This window comes from Ranitomeya variabilis, chromosome 2 (assembly GCF_051348905.1).
Source record: "Ranitomeya variabilis isolate aRanVar5 chromosome 2, aRanVar5.hap1, whole genome shotgun sequence".
Lineage (NCBI taxonomy): Eukaryota > Metazoa > Chordata > Amphibia > Anura > Dendrobatidae > Ranitomeya > Ranitomeya variabilis.
Window position 1 is genome coordinate 1109982733 of NC_135233.1, and position 20876 is coordinate 1110003608.

Genomic DNA, 20876 nt, shown 5'->3' on the forward strand with positions numbered 1-20876 from the left:
TACACAGGGGGAGTGTCTGTATTACACGTGTGATATTACACAGGGGGAGTGTCTGTATTACACACGTGATATTACATGGAGGAGTGTCTGTATTATACGTGTGATATTAGCTGGGGGAGTGTCTGTATTACATGTGTGATATTACACAGGGGAGTGTCTGTATTACACGTGTGATATTACACAGGGGAGTGTGTATTACACGTGTGATATTACACAGGGGGAGTGTCTGTATTACACACGTGATATTACATGGAGGAGTGTCTGTGTTACACGTGTGATATTAGCTGGGGGAGTGTCTGTATTACATGTGTGATATTACACAGGGGGAGTGTCTGTATTACACGTGTGATATTACACAGGAAAGTGTCTGTATTACACGTGTGATATTACACAGGGGGAGTGTCTGTATTACATGTGTGATATTACACAGGGGGAGTGTCTGTATTACACACGTGATATTACATGGAGGAGTGTCTGTGTGGGTTACACGTGTGATATTACATGGAGGAGTGTCTGTGTTACACGTGTGATATTAGCTGGGGGAGTGTCTGTATTACATGTGTGATATTACACAGGGGGAGTGTCTGTATTACACGTGTGATATTACACAGGGGAGTGTCTGTATTACACGTGTGATATTACACAGGGGGAGTGTCTGTATTACACACGTGATATTACATGGAGGAGTGTCTGTGTTACACGTGTGATATTAGCTGGGGGAGTGTCTGTATTACATGTGTGATATTACACAGGGGGAGTGTCTGTATTACACGTGTGATATTACACAGGAAAGTGTCTGTATTACACGTGTGATATTACACAGGGGGAGTGTCTGTATTACACGTGTGATATTACACAGGGGGAGTGTCTGTATTACACACGTGATATTACATGGAGGAGTGTCTGTGTGGGTTACACGTGTGATATTACATGGAGGAGTGTCTGTGTTACACGTGTGATATTAGCTGGGGGAGTGTCTGTATTACATGTGTGATATTACACAGGGGGAGTGTCTGTATTACACGTGTGATATTACACAGGAAAGTGTCTGTATTACACGTGTGATATTACACAGGGGGAGTGTCTGTATTACACGTGTGATATTACACAGGGGGAGTGTCTGTATTACACACGTGATATTACATGGAGGAGTGTCTGTGTGGGTTACACGTGTGATATTACATGGAGGAGTGTCTGTGTTACACGTGTGATATTAGCTGGGGGAGTGTCTGTATTACATGTGTGATATTACACAGGGGGAGTGTCTGTATTACATGTGTGATATTACACAGAGGGAGTGTCTGTATTACACGTGTGATATTACACAGTGTCTGTATTACACACGTGATATTACACAGGGGGAGTGTCTGTATTACACGTGTGATATTACAAAGTGTCTGTATTACACACGTGATATTACACAGGGGGAGTGTCTGTATTACACGTGTGATATTACACAGGGGGATTGTCTGTATTACACGTGTCTGTATTACACGTGTGATATTACATGGAGGAGTGTCTGTGTTACATGTGTGATATTACACAGAGGTGTCTGTGTTACACGTGTGATATTACCTGTGGGAGTGTCTGTATTACACGTGTGATATTATCCGGAAGGAGAGTCTGTATTACACTTGTGATATTATATGGAGGAGTGTCTGTGTGGGTTACACGTGTGATATTACCTGTGGGAGTGTCTGTATTACACATGTGATATTACCTGTGGGAGTGTCTGTATTACACGTGTGATATTATCCGGAAGGAGCGTCTGTATTACATGTGTGATATTATCCGGAAGGAGAGTCTGTATTACACTTGTGATATTATATGGAGGAGTGTCTGTGTGGGTTACACGTGTGATATTACCTGTGGGAGTGTCTGTATTACACGTGTGATATTACCTGTGGGAGTGTCTGTATTACACGTGTGATATTATCTGGAAGGAGCGTCTGTATTACACGTGTGATATTATCCGGAAGGAGAGTCTGTATTACACTTGTGATATTATATGGAGGAGTGTCTGTGTGGGTTACACGTGTGATATTACCTGTGGGAGTGTCTGTATTACACTTGTGATATTATATAGAGGAGTGTCTGTGTGGGTTACACGTGTGATATTACATGGAGGAGTGTCTGTATTACACGTGTGATATTAGCTGTGGGAGTGTCTGTATTACACGTGTGATATTATCCAGAAGGAGCGTCTGTATTACACTTGTGATATTATATGGAGGAGTGTCTGTATTACACTTGTGATATTATATGGAGGAGTGTCTGTGTGGGTTACACGTGTGATATTACCTGTGGGAGTGTCTGTATTACACGTGTGATATTACATGGAGGAGTGTCTGTATTACACGTGTGATATTATCCGGAAGGAGCGTCTGTATTACACTTGTGATATTATATGGAGGAGTGTCTGTATTACACTTGTGATATTATATGGAGGAGTGTCTGTGTGGGTTACACGTGTGATATTACATGAAGGAGTGTCTGTATTACACGTGTGATATTACCTGTGGGAGTGTCTGTATTACACGTGTGATATTATCCAGAAGGAGCGTCTGTATTACACTTGTGATATTATATGGAGGAGTGTCTGTATTACACTTGTGATATTATATGGAGGAGTGTCTGTGTGGGTTACACGTGTGATATTACATGGAGGAGTGTCTGTATTACACGTGTGATATTACCTGTGGGAGTGTCTGTATTACACGTGTGATATTATCCAGAAGGAGCATCTGTATTACACTTGTGATATTATATGGAGGAGTGTCTGTATTACACTTGTGATATTATATGGAGGAGTGTCTGTGTGGGTTACACGTGTGATATTACATGGAGGAGTGTCTGTATTACACGTGTGATATTACCTGTGGGAGTGTCTGTATTACACGTGTGATATTATCCAGAAGGAGCATCTGTATTACACTTGTGATATTATATGGAGGAGTGTCTGTATTACACGTGTGATATTACATGGAGGAGTGTCTGTATTACACGTGTGATATTACATGAAGGAGTGTCTGTTTTACACGTGTGATATTACCTGTGGGAGTGTCTGTATTACACGTGTGATATTATCCAGAAGGAGCGTCTGTATTACACTTGTGATATTATATGGAGGAGTGTCTGTATTACACTTGTGATATTATATGGAGGAGTGTCTGTGTGGGTTACACGTGTGATATTACATGGAGGAGTGTCTGTATTACACGTGTGATATTACCTGTGGGAGTGTCTGTATTACACGTGTGATATTATCCAGAAGGAGCGTCTGTATTACACTTGTGATATTATATGGAGGAGTACACAATACAAGTTGAGAAAGGACAGCGCCACATCAGGAAGTGATAGACAGCAATATACTTTATTCTGCCTCCTGCGGCAACGTTTCGGTCCGAGGACCGGTGAAATAAGGCTGCAACTTTCAGACACTGATGTTTATGAGAGGTTACAGGTGAACCCTACCCAGATGTACAAATTGGAATTGGATGGTCTGATCGATGAGGCATTTTATAATGGCCTCATTGATGCTAAATTGTCAAAGTACCTCAGGGTGGACCACCCGGTGGTCCCTGTCCTGTACACCCTCCCGAAAATTCATAAAGATCTGCAGAGGCCCCCTGGTCGCCCGATTGTATCGGGTAGGGGGTCTCTCTGCAATAAGGTGGCGATCTTCTTGGACCAGTTGTTGCGAAAATTTGCTATTTCTGCACCCTCGTACGTAAGGGATACTAGTGACTTTATTAAGTCCTTGGAGGGTGTACAGGTCAGTGATGCCACGTGGTTGGTCTCCTTTGATGTTTCTTCATTGTATACATCCATTGAACACTCCAGGGGTTTGTCTGCTGTCGGTGTGGCGCTTGCTGGGTCCGACATTGCCCCGGACTGCGCACGGTTCGCCCTGGCGCTGCTGGAGTTCATCCTTGGGAGGAATTTTTTTCTCTTTTAGGATGAGTTCTATTTGCAGCGCCGTGGGACAGCCATGGGGTCCAATGTGGCCCCTACGTATGCTAACATCTACATGGCTGTCCTGGAGGGCGAGCACGTGTACACATCGCAGTTCTGGGGTAGTGTTAGGGGCTGGCGGCGCTACATCGACGACATTTTCCTGGTTTGGGATGGGGACCATAGTGAACTTGAGCGGTTCCACCTCTATTTGAATAATGTTCATCCTGGGTTGGGGTTCACCATGGACTGTTCACAGTCCAAAATGCAATTTTTGGACACCTGTGTGTATAAATCTGATGGTTGTTTACATAGTGATCTGTTTGTCAAACATACGGATAGGAACAATTTATTGCATTTTTCGAGTGAACATCCACGTCGTATGGTGGAGTCCCTGCCATGGAGCCAGCTGTTGAGGGTTAGGAGAATTGTCTCTAAGGACGATCTAGTCGATGAGAGACTGAATGAGATGTGTCTGAAGTTCTTGGCTAGGGGGTACTCTAGGTCTGAACTGGATAAATTCAAAGTTAGAGCTTTATCTAAAGAACGTGCTGAGCTCCTCAATCCAAAGGTGACGACTGTGGCCGATAAGAGAATTCCGTTTGTAACGGCATATAATGGTTTTAGCAACCGGATCTCAGAGGTTATACGCAGACACTGGCCTTTACTTGGTAGGGGTCATGCCAATGTCCGTGAATTTCAATTACCCCCTTTACTTTCCTATAGGAGAAATAGAAATCTTAAAGATGAGTTGGTAGCATCTGATATTGGCAGTTCTAAAAAGGATCTACAGACCACTCTGAGTCGCCCCAGCCTTGGGAATTTTCCATGCCTTAATTGTGCATGTTGCAATAACATGGTAAAGGGCGCTTTTTTCTGTCACCCATATACGGGTAGAAGGTACGAGATACGAAGGCGCTATACCTGTATGAGCAGTTTTGTGGTCTATGTCCTTAGCTGTCCTTGTGGTCTCTACTATGTGGGGGAGACCACTAAGGAGGTTAGGACTAGGATCAGTAAACACAAGAGTACCATTAGAACTAAGCATATTGAACTCCCGGTACCTAGACACTTTGACAAAATGGGCCATTCGGTTAATCAGTTGAGATACAGGGTCATTGATGATGTCCCTGCACCTAGACGTGGTGGGGACCGGGTTTCCATGCTGAAAAGAAAAGAGCTCAAATGGATATTTGAGCTAGATACACTCTCTCCAAGAGGTATGAACATTGAATATCAACAGAGCTGCCTACTATAGACATGTCTCCTTTAGCGTCCATGGGACTGATTGTGGGTCCTCGTCAGTGTATTGTTTTTAACCGCGTTTGTGTTTTGTTTTTAAGAAAAATTGATATTGGTACAACACCCCCGATGATTTGATACCTTTACCTCTTTCCGGTATATGTACCTTAAAGGGTCTGAATATGTCTGTACTTCCATAATATGGGAATATCATAGTATACTTTGAAGTATGATTCTGATGTATTATGTATCCACCCTCACTAGACAGTGTGTCAGGTATTGAGATGTCCATGTTGGGCACGTATACTGTGCAATAGGAACCGTCTTTTTCTTCCCTTTGATATGTTATTATAGGATCTGAATAAGGTTGTAAGAATAAGAAGATGTTTAAGGCTGCTGCTGAAATATGGATATCACATACAATATATGATGGATTTGGCTCATTATCCACATCTGTTCATTATTATGATCGCAACTTCTGGGATACGTGCATGAAGGAAAAAGACATATGGCTATGGACATTATATGCCATGCACGCTGGAACTTCCTATAAAACTGGAGTGATATCGAATGGAATCAAGATCATGACAGTGTGGACTTGTGCACTTCATTATCGATCACAGGATCGGGTCGGCGGCACCTTGGGGATGTGTATGTTGTGACATCGGTCTTGAACTGGGGTGTGCTCCTTTAAGGACATGCACACTGATGGACTGCCCTGCAATGTGTGCCGTATGATATGGGGCTTGTGATATTGTCTGCAGCGCAGTGAAGACCTTTGCTGGGACTCCAGTGGGCGGATCTTTTGCTGGGGCATGCGCAGTGGTGGGGTCTTCCATGGGGTGAGGGACGCTGCACATTGAACACAGTGCGGTCACATGGGACCAGCGCTGTGGTCTGATTGGGCTGCGCCTGCTCTGTACACGCCCATGGAACCTTGGCAACCACTGATGCATTGCCTGGATAGGATGACGGTGTATGTTTACATGAGGAAAGCTGGGTACGTGTACACTGGGTTTATGAGGTGGGATACATTAAAAAGAGCGAGCAAGAGGCGTTTCCTTATATGTACTATTTGCTGGCTATTGTGTATTGTTTTTATGTATTTTTATGGTTTTTGGAATATTGCTGTTTTCTTCTGTTTTTTTCTATCTGATCGTGACACCCTCATTGGCTGTTTGTTAACCATGGGGGAGGTCCTACTGATATATAATGGTGGTTGAAACATGTATGTACTGTGCTTGAAAAAGGTCCTCGGACCGAAACGTTGCCGCAGGAGGCAGAATAAAGTATATTGCTGTCTATCACTTCCTGATGTGGCGCTGTCCTCTCTCAACTTGTATTGTGGATCTCTTCTACTGGGACGGACCCCCTGGTGTGGACGTGCGCCCTGATGTCCGTGGAGACAACGTCAGTATTGGGTGCGGCTTGACTAAACTTTATTGAATACTTGCATTATATGGAGGAGTGTCTGTATTACACGTGTGATATTACACGGAGGAGTGTCTGTATTACACGTGTGATATTACATGGAGGAGTGTCTGTATTACACGTGTGATATTACACGGAGGAGTGTCTGTATTACACGTGTGATATTACATGGAGGAGTGTCTGTATTACACGTGTGATATTACACGGAGGAGCGTCTGTATTACACGTGTGATATTACATGGAGGAGTGTCTGTATTACACGTGTGATATTACATGGAGGAGTGTCTGTATTACACGTGTGATATTACATGGAGGAGTGTCTGTATTACACGTGTGATATTACACGGAGGAGCGTCTGTATTACACGTGTGATATTACATGGAGGAGTGTCTGTATTACACGTGTGATATTACATGGAGGAGTGTCTGTATTACACGTGTGATATTACATGGAGGAGTGTCTGTATTACACGTGTGATATTACATGGAGGAGTGTCTGTATTACACGTGTGATATTACATGGAGGAGTGTCTGTATTACACGTGTGATATTACATGGAGGAGTGTCTGTATTACACGTGTGATATTACACGGAGGAGCGTCTGTATTACACGTGTGATATTACATGGAGGAGTGTCTGTATTACACGTGTGATATTACACGGAGGAGCGTCTGTATTACACGTGTGATATTACATGGAGGAGTGTCTGTATTACACGTGTGATATTACATGGAGGAGTGTCTGTATTACACGTGTGATATTACATGGAGGAGTGTCTGTATTACACGTGTGATATTACACGGAGGAGCGTCTGTATTACACGTGTGATATTACATGGAGGAGTGTCTGTATTACACGTGTGATATTACATGGAGGAGTGTCTGTATTACACGTGTGATATTACATGGAGGAGTGTCTGTATTACACGTGTGATATTACATGGAGGAGTGTCTGTATTACACGTGTGATATTACACGGAGGAGTGTCTGTATTACACGTGTGATATTACATGGAGGAGTGTCTGTATTACACGTGTGATATTACACGGAGGAGCGTCTGTATTACACGTGTGATATTACATGGAGGAGTGTCTGTATTACACGTGTGATATTACATGGAGGAGTGTCTGTATTACACGTGTGATATTACATGGAGGAGTGTCTGTATTACACGTGTGATATTACACGGAGGAGCGTCTGTATTACACGTGTGATATTACATGGAGGAGTGTCTGTATTACACGTGTGATATTACATGGAGGAGTGTCTGTATTACACGTGTGATATTACATGGAGGAGTGTCTGTATTACACGTGTGATATTACATGGAGGAGTGTCTGTATTACACGTGTGATATTACATGGAGGAGTGTCTGTATTACACGTGTGATATTACATGGAGGAGTGTCTGTATTACACGTGTGATATTACATGGAGGAGTGTCTGTATTACACGTGTGATATTACATGGAGGAGTGTCTGTATTACACGTGTGATATTACATGGAGGAGTGTCTGTATTACACGTGTGATATTACATGGAGGAGTGTCTGTATTACACGTGTGATATTACATGGAGGAGTGTCTGTATTACACGTGTGATATTACACGGGGGAGTGTCTGTATTACACGTGTGATATTACATGGAGGAGTGTCTGTATTACACGTGTGATATTACACGGGGGAGTGTCTGTATTACACGTGTGATATTACATGGAGGAGTGTCTGTATTACACGTGTGATATTACACGGGGGAGTGTCTGTATTACACGTGTGATATTACATGGAGGAGTGTCTGTATTACACGTGTGATATTATATGGAGGAGTGTGTTTATTACACGTGTGATATTATCCAGAAGGAGCGTCTGTATTACACTTGTGATATTATATGGAGGAGTGTCTGTATTACACGTGTGATATTACCTGTGGGAGTGTCTGTATTACACGTGTGATATTATCCAGAAGGAGCGTCTGTATTACACTTGTGATATTACATGGAGGAGTGTCTGTATTACACGTGTGATATTATATGGAGGAGTGTGTTTATTACACGTGTGATATTATCCAGAAGGAGCGTCTGTATTACACTTGTGATATTATATGGAGGAGTGTCTGTATTACACGTGTGATATTACATGGAGGAGTGTCTGTATTACACTTGTGATATTATATGGAGGAGTGTCTGTATTACACGTGTGATATTACATGGAGGAGTGTCTGTATTACACGTGTGATATTAGCTGGGGGAAGTGTGTTTATTACACGTGTGACTTTACATCCTGGCTGTGCATAGACGGAGTATTGTTCTAGGTTCTATCCACATAACACATCTATTGGTGCCGATAACATCATTGTATAATTTCCGTGTCCCGGGGTTGACTCCTCTTCACCTGTATGGAAGTCGATGGTCCTGAGCATCTCTGACACATGGTCCACGTTTACACAGAAGTGATCCATGTTTTCGTATCCGGGGTCAGGACGGTCTATTGTGGAAACTTTCGACATGTCTGTGATCCTGTGGAAACAATATGGTTACTCTTGACATGACATGAGGGAGGTGATGGTTTATGCTGTGGAATAGGGGTGTAGTAAGGCGGCCACAGACCAGCAGAAAGTGTGATGTGTGGACGGGATGACACGGAGGACACGGCTGTGTATGACGACACGTAACACACGGAACAGATGGGACGAGACACAACATAACATAAAGTGACGTGATGAGACGAGACTCTGCCAGAGAAAACAAGGACATTGGGACATCGGCAGACATGAGAAACCACATGACATTAGCGTTGCTACTGGGGGACAGAGGGAATGGTGGCCCAGGGTTTCTACGCTCTGAGGGGCCCACTCGTAGCTATACAGCACACCGATACAGTTAAGCCCCCATTAGAGCAGGGAGACACAGTCTCCATTCTGCTGACAACAGGTCGCTTTAAGCCTGCAATCTACAGGACAGCCAAGGCACCGACGTGCGCTCAGGAAGTCAAAATCACGTTGCGGTGACTCTGATGTGCTATGCGTGTGTCGGCACTATGGCAGCGCGTTGGTCCACCCAAGCCGCACCAGTGAAGTCATCAGGATCCTGGATTAGATGAGTATATCATGTTTTTTACTTTTAAAAGTTTTAATTAAAACTTGTGGAGGCATCATAAACGATGGGGGACACCAAAACAGTGGGGGGGGGCCCTCATACATTATTGGGACTACTGTGGGGGACCTTATCAAGTGTTATAAAGGCCATTATACAGTGTGGAGGCCATTATACAGTTTGGGTGCCATTATACAGTGTGGAGGCCATTATACAGTGTGGAGGCCATTATACAGTGTGGGGCCATTATAAAGTGTGGAGGCCATTATACAGTGTGGGGGCCATTATACAGTGTGGGGGCCATTATACAGTTTGGGGGCCATGGTCTGGTACTAGGTGGAGCAGAGCGAAACACAGAGATTCTGGAGGTGCTTAGAAGACGATGGAGTGGCGGTGAGTAGGGCAGTGCTTAGAAGGTGTGCGAGTGGCTGGTAACAGTACCCCCATCCCCGTTAAACCCCTTAATTTTTTGGCCTGAACAACAGAGAAATATTTCAAGAATGGTAGGGTCACAGATGTTCTCCACAGGCTCACAAGGTCACTCCTCCAGACCAAAGCCCTTCCTATTAATTAAATAGAATGTTTTCCCTCGGACCCTCTTGGAATCCAGAATGTCTTTGACCTCGAACACATCCGAAGGCCCCTCAGGAATGGAAGCGATTTTGTACAGACTAAGGTACTGTGGAGGAGGGGCAAACTTGTACAAGGGCACTTTCAGATGAATATTCTGGGATGACAGGCCAGACTTTATCTCCAGGATGATACTGAGGCAGCGAACCTCTCTTTTTGTCCGCATGAGCCTTCATCTGAGACACGGCCTTTAAGAAGGAAGCCTGGGCCTGCTGTCAGATCTGGAGGGTGTCACAGTACAAGGTACACCAGCTTCTGGTACCCTGGAGGAAGCAAACATTGGAGAGATCATGTGAGGATGCTTGGAGAATGCCATAAAGAATAGAATTTCTCCAGAAGACTCCCCAACATGGTTGTTGTAGGAAAACTCCGTCCAGGGAATTAGTTGTACCCAGTCATCCTAAAATGGCGAAGGTAGTTCTCAAGAATAAAAGTAACCTATTCCACTTGCCCATTGGTCTGCATGTGGTACGCATAGGAGAAGTATACAGCCGCTTGCACATAGCTATTGAAAACTTTGAAGTGAGCTTGACTCAGTGATCTGAGACTATGTGGAGAGGAAGACTGTGGAGACAAAATACATGCTGGAAGAACTGCATGATGTGCTTAAGTGCGGAGGGCAGACTGGTCAAGGGAGTGAAGTGAGTCATATTAGAGAACCGATCCACCACAACCTGCATGGTGTCATAACCCACGGAGCGAGGAAGGTCCATGATGAATTCCATAGCGATATGTTGCCAGGGAGTAGAAGGAACTGGCAGAGGCTGGAGGAGACCAGCAGGCTTGTCCTTGAAAGACTTTTTTCTGGCACTGTGAACAGGCAGTTCCAAAGTCCTGGACATCTTTGACCAGCGAGGGCTACTGGAAGAGACGAGCAATCAGCTCAGTGGACTTGCATGTGCCAATATGACCAGCCAACTTGGAATCATTTCCCCAGAACAGAATTCTCCTCCTTCTAGCATTCGGGACAAAAGTTTTGCTCAGAGGAATGTCTTTAAAAAGGACAGGGGCTGCTTCAATAATCCTGGCCCGGTCAATGATGTGCTGAGACTCCTCCTTGGAATCAGTCACATAAAAGGATCGAGGCAGGACATCTGCTTCGACATTCTTCGTCACAGGACAGAATTGTAATTTGAAGTTAAAATGAGCGAAGTCGAGTGGCCACCTAGCTTGACAAAGATTGAGTGCACTGCAGGAAGGTCAGATTTTTATGGTCTTTGGGTATTATTACCATAGAACTGGCGACTTCCAGTAGATGCCACCATTCCTTGAGTGCCATCTTGATATCTAGGAGCCCTAAATCCCCAATAGTATCTGCTGCTGCCCGACTAATTCATGTCTTTCCTCGCTACTCCTCCGCTTCCCACCTCTGCAAATCTCTTCACTGTCTCCCATTCCCTCAGCGTGTCCAGTTCAAATTACTAATACTGACCTACAAGGCCATCCATAACCTGTCTCCTCCATATATCTCTGAACTAATCTCCCGATATCTTTTCTCACGTAAACTCCTGTCCTTCCAAGACCTCCTTCTCTCCTCCACACTTATTCGCTCCTCACCCAACCGCCTCCAAGACTTCTCCCGAATATCCCATATCCTCTGGAATTCTTTGCCCCAACACGTCCGACTGTCACCCACATTCGGATCCTTCAGACAGAACCTGAAAACCCACCTTTTCAGGAAAGCTTACAGCCTGCACTGACCCCGCTGCCTCCTCACCACTACTGAAGCTACCACCTCACCAACACTGGAGCTCCTGCAACCCTCAACCTCCATCCCCACCATCCTCTAGAATGTACGCCCGCAAGGGCAGGGTCCTCTCCCCTCTGTATCAGTCTGTCATAGTTAGTTTGCTTACTGTAAGTGATATCTGTAACTTTTATGTAACCCCTTCTCATGTACAGCACCATGGAATCAATGGTGCTATATAAATAAATAATAATAGTATAATTTCGCTCAGCCGGCGAAAACAATTTGGAGAAAAAAGTAAGAGTCAGACTTCCCTGAAGAAGTTCTTTGCTGGAGCACTGCCCCGACACTGATAGATGAGACATCTGCCTCCCAGAGAAACTGCTTGTTGGGATTGGGTTGATGCAGCAGTGGAACACTGGCAAAGGCCTCTTTCAAATGCTGGAAGACCGAAGGGGCCAACTCAGGCTAGACTCTGGCATTAGCCCCCTGATTGGTTAAGGCACAGATAGGTGCCATAAAGGACGAGACATGCGGAATAAACTGCCTGTAGAAGTTGGCTAAACCTATGAAGCGCTGGATGCCACGTAGACCTTGAGGACGAGACCAGGAGAGAATAACCGAAACCTTCTCTGGATCCATCTCAAGATCCTGGCTGGAAACTGTAGCTGAGGAAAGGCAAGGAAGTATTTCAAAGACAAATATGGACAACTTGGCAAACAAATTGTTCTTCTGGAGATGCTGCAGAACTTGACAGACGTGTCTCCTATTGGTAGGTAGATCAGAGGAGAATATCAGGGTATCGTCCAAATACACAACCATGTAAAGATAGAGGAGATCCCAAAAGATGATAAAATACTTGTAATGACCGTACCAGGTATTAAAGGCCATTTTCCATTCGTCGCCCTTACAGATATTAATCAAATTGTTAGCCCCTTGCAGACCCAATTTGGCCAAAGTAGTCGGCATCAACAGGAGAAGAGGATGAGTTTTCTTCGATGTACTAGGTCTAGGACATGGCCTTAGTGTCAGGTAGAGATAGAGGATACACACAACCCCAGGGTGGTGAAGTACCAGGTAGAAGGTCAACAGGACTGTGATAAGGTCTGTGGGGTGATAGGACCTCTGATTTCAGTTCACAGAAGACATATGCAAGGGCATGATACTGGATGGGCAGAGAAGCAAGGTTCGGAGGCACAGGAGGCAGAAACTTGGCCATGACTTTGACTAAGTAGGTGGAAGCACAATACAGTCCTCAATGAAGTACCTGTGGTGTTCGGTCACTGGGGACCGACACTGCTTTAAGGGGTCCTCTGGGATGATGTGATGTTATGGTAGCTAGATGATATAACTTCCCACAGGTGAAGTATATCCTCAGGGCTCCTGCTGTGTAGATGGAAGATGGTGAATGGCGCAGTAAAGAACGAGGACGCAGGTTTGCAGTCTCTTTACCTTATTTACTGATGACTTCGGCAGCCACAGTCCAGGGCACCAGATCACCACAGGGCAGGCAGGATCCGGCCGGCTTGGAAGCGAATCCAGAGGCCCCTTTACCAAGTGGAGTTAAAAGCCTTCCTCTAGCGCGGTGGTGTTGTAGTTCCTTACTGCCTGTGGCTTCAGATAAGGTCCTCACAGATGTTCTCTCTCTGTCCCCCATAAAGGATAGGACACGACCTGTATGACTGGTGACTTGAGGCGGTTTATAGGGACTCTAGCACGCCCCAGTTTGTAAGGGTGTCACCGTGCCTTCAGGTGTATGTGGGGACAGATAACTTGCAATTCAGTTGTCCTGCTGGTCTCTCCTGTAAGTCGTAGAGTCCTTACAACCTCGGTGGTCAGGTTACCGGTTATCTGCGCTTCAGAGCGAGGCAGCCTGATCTTAGCTGGTCTCTTCTGATGTTACTCTCCTGTGCTTTGCTCTCCTGCACACTCACTGAACAGTGTTCGGCTTTCTGTATGTCTCTTCCTCCTGGAGCTGCAGTACTTCAGACTACAGGCCCCTTCAGAACTTTTGACACTCTATGTCGGTCTGCTCTCTTCTGTGCCTCTCACTTTCTGAACTGAAACTGAAACTGAACTCTTTCCCTCCAGATCAGGATGTATTAATAGGGGAGTTCACCTTAAACAGGTTTAGAGCTCCCCTTCTGGTCTGGAGTGTGAACATGTTGCATGCATTGTGGATACCTGATAAAAGATATTCCTTCATCGCTTCCAAACATAACAACACTCTCCCCGTGAGGAAAGCAATGTCGCTGTGACAACCAGGACCCTGGGGCGTCACAGAAGCGTAAGGCGTGCTGGACCAGGGTCTCCATGTTCTGCCTTAGGGACAAAATGAACAAAGCAGTTTAAGAGGTACGGTCTGGACCTCGAACACCGCACAGCGCATCTCCAGAAACCTTCCAACATCGCGGGTCTCTGGACCACCACACTAGCAAATGGGGTTTGACAAGGCCAGGGATTGTCCAGGTAGTAGAGAGACCATAAATGCTATCTTGATCTGGTTCAAAGGAAAGAGGCAAGCGTGGAATGTGAAGTGGATCTGACACTGACTAATCAAGCTACAGATCTCCTTTGGGTGTCTATCGTAGCAGGACAGATATGGAAGCTGAAGCTTGGCAGTTCCACCAGAATCTGGAGTATTAGGAGGTGCCTTTGGAGATGCTGACTGTCCAAAGGAGGGTTGGCCATATATAGTAGAAGCGGGAGACAAGGAGGACATTGCAGTGGAAAAATCCTGCAGCTGGGTTGCTGCTACATTAATGGCCTGCATCAGCTGGTCCTGATGCTCACACTGAGAGTGGACCTCCTCGTAGAGTACCTGTACACTAGACTTGACGTCATTGGGTCCCAATTTGTCAGTGTTGTCCATGCCTGAACTTGCTGTAATGCTGTTGTGTGTGGACCCACTGCAGCGCAGACCGAGTTTACCCTGGAGGTGCGTGACCGGGTATGCACTAGAGCCTCTGATGGTGAGGATAGGCTTGGCCGCCAGTAGACACCAGGTACCACTCCAGGACAGTCCCCGGGACTGCAGCAGCTAACAGGAGGGTCAGAAAATTGGGTATGGGGTACAGATGGGCGAGACAGAAGCATAGTCAGACAGTACGAGGTCAGAGCAGGCTGCATAGGTTCAGAATTTGCAGCCAACATCAGGAGCGGAGAGATCAGGATAAATGAGAAGGCAAGCCAGGTCGATAACATGTGAGATAAAACAGGAATAAGCCAATACAGGGAAGCAGAGACTGAGTTACTAAGAACCTAAGTTCAGGCGAGGAATGGAAGGTGGAGTCTACTGATATATCACCCGCTGGCAGGTGATAGGCGGGGTAAGCAGATCTGTGCAGGACAGAATGGATACATATTCCTGCAGAATTTGGCCACGTCCCCCTATGAATCACAAACAGCAGAGCTGGAAGTGTAGCACAAGGCAGCTCAGAGCGATGGTCTGGTACTGGGTGGAGCAGAGCGAAACACACAGAGAATCTGGCGATGCTTAGAAGGCGATTGAGTGGCCGGCATGACAATCATACTCTGTATAAGGGAGCTGTGGGCTCATCATACTGTGTATAGCAGAGTTGTGGGCTCATCATACTGTGTATAGGGGAGCTGTGTGTCCATCATATCATGTATAGAGTAGTTGTAGGTCCATCATACTGTGTACAGTAAAGCTGTGGGCTCATCATACTATATACAGTGGAGCTGTGGGGACATCATACTGTGTATAGTGGAGCTGTGGGCCCATCATACTGTACATAGTGGAGCTTTTGGCCCACCATCCTGCATATAGCAGAGCTGTGGGCCCATCATACTGAATATAGTATATATGTAAATATATAGATCAGAGCAAAAAAGTACAACACAAAATGTGGAACTATTGACAGAAAGAACTCCCAAACACATGTAAAATTTGAAAAATTGGAGCCAAAACTACTGTCTTAAAGAAAATACAAAATTACATTTATTACATGTCAGTGCACATAATAGAGTAAAAATTACAAACGTACAATTAGACACACATAGCCATCACATGGGTGTCAAAAGCAGGAAGGACACAAGTAAAAAGTCCAGAATCCACACTGATTAAATAAAATCCGACCTGAGGAGTCAAGTTCTTAAGGCCAATAAGTCAAGTAATAAGGTGCATATATTTCTTTAAGAGCAACTAGTCAAAGGGATTAGCCAAAGATTGATCCTCACCCATAGTGGTCTCAGTGGAAGCGGACTGCCAGCCCCTATGCGCGTTTTGCGTAGGCTTCTTCAAGGTGCTGAAACCCATGTGATGGCTATGTGTGTCTAATTGCATGTTTTTAATTTTTACTCTAATATGTGTACTGACATTTAATAAATGTAATTTTGTATTTTATTTAAGACAGTAGTTTTGGCTCCAATTTTTCGAATTTTACATGTATATAGTATATAGTGGATCTGTGGGCCCATCATAATGTGTATAGAGGAGTTGTGGGCCCATCATACTGTGCATAGTAGAGATGTGGCTCCACCAAACTGTGTATACAGGAGCTGTACATTGGGGACTCAGTGGACATTATTACATTTTGGGTGGACACTTAAGAAGCATTACTGTTATGGAGACTGTAAGGCGGCTACTGGACACATAGTTAATGGGAGGTATGTATCAGGGAGGTGGCTGTCTTCTGTGATGTAAACCTGGAGTGATACTCTTAGTACTAAGAGGCTTATTTTGAAGTCGCAAAAGCAAACAAGTTTTTAGGATGTATAAAAAGAGAGATAAAATCCTGTGATCACAGCGTATTATTACCACTTCATAAATCACTGGTGAGGCCACATCTACAATATGGGATCCAGTTTTGGACTCCACATTTAAAAAAAAGATATTCAGAAGCTAGAGCCAGTTCAAAGGCGGAAACTAGATTATTACACGGGATGGAGGTCTCTCATATGATGACAGGTTGGAAAAGATGGGCTTGTTTAGCTTAGAAAAAATACACATCAGAGGAAATCTCAATTACATGCATAAATACATGTGTGGTCAGTACAGAGGACGGCACAGGACTAATTCCTTCCAAAGACCATACAGAGGACCAGGGGGCACTGATTACGAGTGGAAGAAATTTGATTCCGGCAGCTAAATAGGAAAGGGTTCTTTACAGTCAGAGCAGTCAGACTGTTGAACGCCGACCACAAGAGGTAGTAATGGCCGACACTATAACAGCTCTTATACAAGGGCCGGATGATTTCCTCCAGACACAGAACATTACGGGTTATATTTCAATTACTGACAAAATGAACAATTGGTCGAGGAAGGTTGAACTTGATGGACCAAGGTCTTTTTTAAACCTATATAACTCTGTATGTAACTATGTATCTGGGTCAGCTTTACGGGCAGCCTGAGAGATGTGCGGGTCTGGCTGCCCACATTCTCCACCACTGAATATTGTTCACTTGATAAAATGGAATTGTTTGTTTGACACATGATCTGTGTGTGAAGGTAATAAGTCTTCTTGTGTGATGTCTCCAGACTGAGCCGGTACACTGGATACTATCGAGACTGTATGTCCTGGACTGTTTCTAAAGTGACTTTGCTGGAACTGTTTACTTTGTTTTGCCTGCTCTGAAAGCAATACATAGTGAGATGTGATAATCTTAGACATAATCAGACACAACAAGATCTAACATGACAAAACATGCTACAACGTGAGACCGAACATGACGACCATTGATTGACAATACGTGACAAGACATGGGCAGATACGAGGGGTCAGGAAAGCAGATGGCAGGTCTAGTAAGGCATAACCAGAAATGAATGAGAAGATGTGGAAGAACATGCAGGGACAAGACAAGAAATAGAAGAGGAGTGAAATTGTAGAAGTATGTGACTAGACGTGACGGGACACGTCTGAGCGTGACAAGACATGACGGGACACGGCTGAGCATGACAAGATGTGACAGGACAAGGCTAAGCATGACAAGACATGATGGGACACGTCTCAGCGGGACTAGCCATGACAGGACACGGCTGAACATGACTAGACGTGATGAGATCTGGCTTAGCGTGATAAGATGTGACGGGACACTGCTGAGCGTGACTTGAAGTGATGAGATCCGGCTGAGCGTGACAAGATGTGACAGAACACGGCTGAACATGACTAAATGTGACGGGACCCTGCTGAGCGTGACAAGAAGTGACAGAACACCGCTGAGCGTGACTAGAAGTGATGAGATCCGGCTGAGCGTGACAAGATGTGACGGGACACTGCTCAGCGTGACAAGATGTGACAGGACACGATTGAGCATGATTAGAAGTGATGAGATCCGGCTGAGCGTGACAAGATGTGATAGGACACTGGTGAGCGTGACAAGATGTGACAGGACACGGCTGAGCATGACAAGTTGTGACGGGACATGGCTGAGCGTGACAAGACATGATGGGACATGGCTGAGCGTGACAAGATATGATGGGACATGGCTGAGCGTGACAAGATATGATGGGACACGGCTGAGCGTGACTAGACGTAACGGGACACGGCTGAATGTGACTAGACGTGATGAGATCCGGCTGAGCGTGACAAGATGTGATGGGACACTGCTGAGTGTGACAAGGTGTGACGGGACACAGCTGAGCATGACAAGATGTGACAGAACCCGGCTGTGCGTGGCTAGAAGTGATGAGATCCGGCTGAGCGTGACAAGATTTGATGGGACACTGCTGAGCGTGACAGGACGTGACAGAACACGGCTGAGCGTGACAAGATGTGACGGGACATGGCTGAGCGTGACAAGATGTGATGGGACACGGCTGAGCATGACAAGACATGATGGGACATGGCTGAGCGTGACTAGAAGTGATAAGATCCGGCTGAGCGTAACAAGATGTGACGGGACACTGCTGAGCGTGACAAGATGTGATGGGACATGGCTGAGCGTGACAAGACATGATGGGACATGGCTGAGTGTGACTAGAAGTGATGAGATCCGGCTGAGTGTGACAAGACGTGACAGAACACGGCTGAGCATGACAAGATGTGACGGGACATGGCTGAGCGTGACAAGATGTGATGGGACATGGCTGAGCGTGACAAGACATGATGGGACATGGCTGAACGTGACTAGATGTGACGGGACACGGCTGAACATGAATAGACGTGATGAGATCTGGCTTAGCGTGATAAGATGTGACGGGACACTGCTAAACGTGACTAGAAGTGATGAGATCCGGCTGAGCGTGACAAGATGTGACGGGACACTGCTGAGCGTGACAAGATGTGACAGGACATGGCTGAGCGTGACAAGATATGATGGGACATGGCTGAGCGTGACTAGATGTGACGGGACACGGCTGAGCGTGACAAGACGTAACGGGACATGGCTGAACGTGACTAGATGTGACGGGACACGGCTGAACATGAATAGACGTGATGAGATCTGGCTTAGCGTGATAAGATGTGACGGGACACTGCTAAACGTGACTAGAAGTGATGAGATCCGGCTGAGCGTGACAAGATGTGACGGGACACTGCTGAGCGTGACAAGATGTGACAGGACATGGCTGAGCGTGACAAGACATGATGGGACATGGCTGAACGTGACTAGATGTGATGGGACACGGCTGAACATGACTAGAAGTAATGAGATCCGGCTAAGCGTGACAAGATGTGACGGGACACTGCTGAGCGTGACAAGATGTGACAGGACACGGCTGAGCGTGAAAAGATGTGACGGGACATGGCTGAGCGTGACAAGACGTGATGGGACATGGCTGAGCGTGACAAGATATGATGGGACATGGCTGAGCGTGACTAGATGTGACGGGACACGGCTGAGCGTGACAAGACGTAACGGGACATGGCTGAACATAAGACATGACAGAGAAGTTACAACACACAACCAGCAAAATTATTTACTCCACGGATACACAAAAAAACAGTGCATGACCGGATATATGTGGTCAAGGATTTTATATTTTATAGCAAAGTCACAAATCCTAGAAACGTCCCCAAGCAATGACTCCTCGACGCACATTGTACTTCATGTGCCCTCACACACAGGGAAGGAAATGTATTAAATGGTGACATTTTCACAAGATCAAAACGTGGAAAAAACTGATGTAGCACACAGCTGACCATGAGCAGTCAACCACTGCTGCACTCCATATTTGATGACATCATGGGCTTTTACAATCTTTAGCATTATTTTTAATAAGTAAATTCTTGCTGAGGCCACGACGGCTTTCGATTAGCCAAATCCAACATCTCCTTATGGTCTATCATTGCTCTATCAGGCTGTGTTTGCATTTGGTGGAAGCAGGGTAGTAGTGTGTTGCACAGCAGAGAAGTGGTCAGCCACCACACATGGCTTCACGACAATTGTAGTCATTTTGAAGCCCTGTGGTGTGAAAGACATGCATTGTGTGCAATAGTATGAAATATAAAGTGTGGAGAAAAAGGTAGAGGACTTAATAGAATAAATTAAGACATTCACACGTCTCCGGGTGATGGTGACGATCCAGCCAGGATATCTGAGGAATTCTGCATTTTTACATTATGATAAATGTAAATTACAAGGCAGTTCATCATTTTCCGCTTTGCCTGTAATTACAGCATTTCCTTCCATGTGTAGGAGGCCATTTTGAGCTGAACAAGGGACTATTAAAAATGGCTCTGTGTCATTTCTGGGATTTGCTCCGAACTAATCAAGCCATGTTACCTTCTAGGAATCCATTATGCCAAAGGTTGTAGCAGAAAGGGTGAGACATAATATGGAAGGATGAAGTCAGATAACATCATGAGACAATTAAGGCATCATGTTACATCTACACCCATCATCACAGGACATGGTAAACATCGTGTTACATCTCCACCCAACA

At 45.3% G+C, this 20876-nt stretch overlaps 2 protein-coding genes across 2 annotated transcripts in view; one reads left to right on the top strand and one right to left on the bottom strand.

The window, feature by feature from the left end:
- Positions 1-20876, bottom strand: part of TRIM54 (tripartite motif containing 54) — a 113282-nt gene that overhangs the window by 28568 nt on the left and 63838 nt on the right. Inside the window, exon 8 of the mRNA XM_077291955.1 lies at positions 9014-9138. Within this exon, the coding sequence (XP_077148070.1) occupies positions 9014-9138 (125 nt within the window). The remainder of the gene's footprint in view (positions 1-9013; positions 9139-20876) is intronic.
- The window catches only part of LOC143808847 (uncharacterized), a 42939-nt gene continuing 25661 nt past the window's right edge, over positions 3599-20876 (top strand). The window contains exon 1 of the mRNA XM_077291956.1: positions 3599-6196. Within this exon, the coding sequence (XP_077148071.1) occupies positions 3992-5212 (1221 nt within the window). The 5' untranslated portion in view covers positions 3599-3991 and the 3' untranslated portion in view covers positions 5213-6196. The remainder of the gene's footprint in view (positions 6197-20876) is intronic.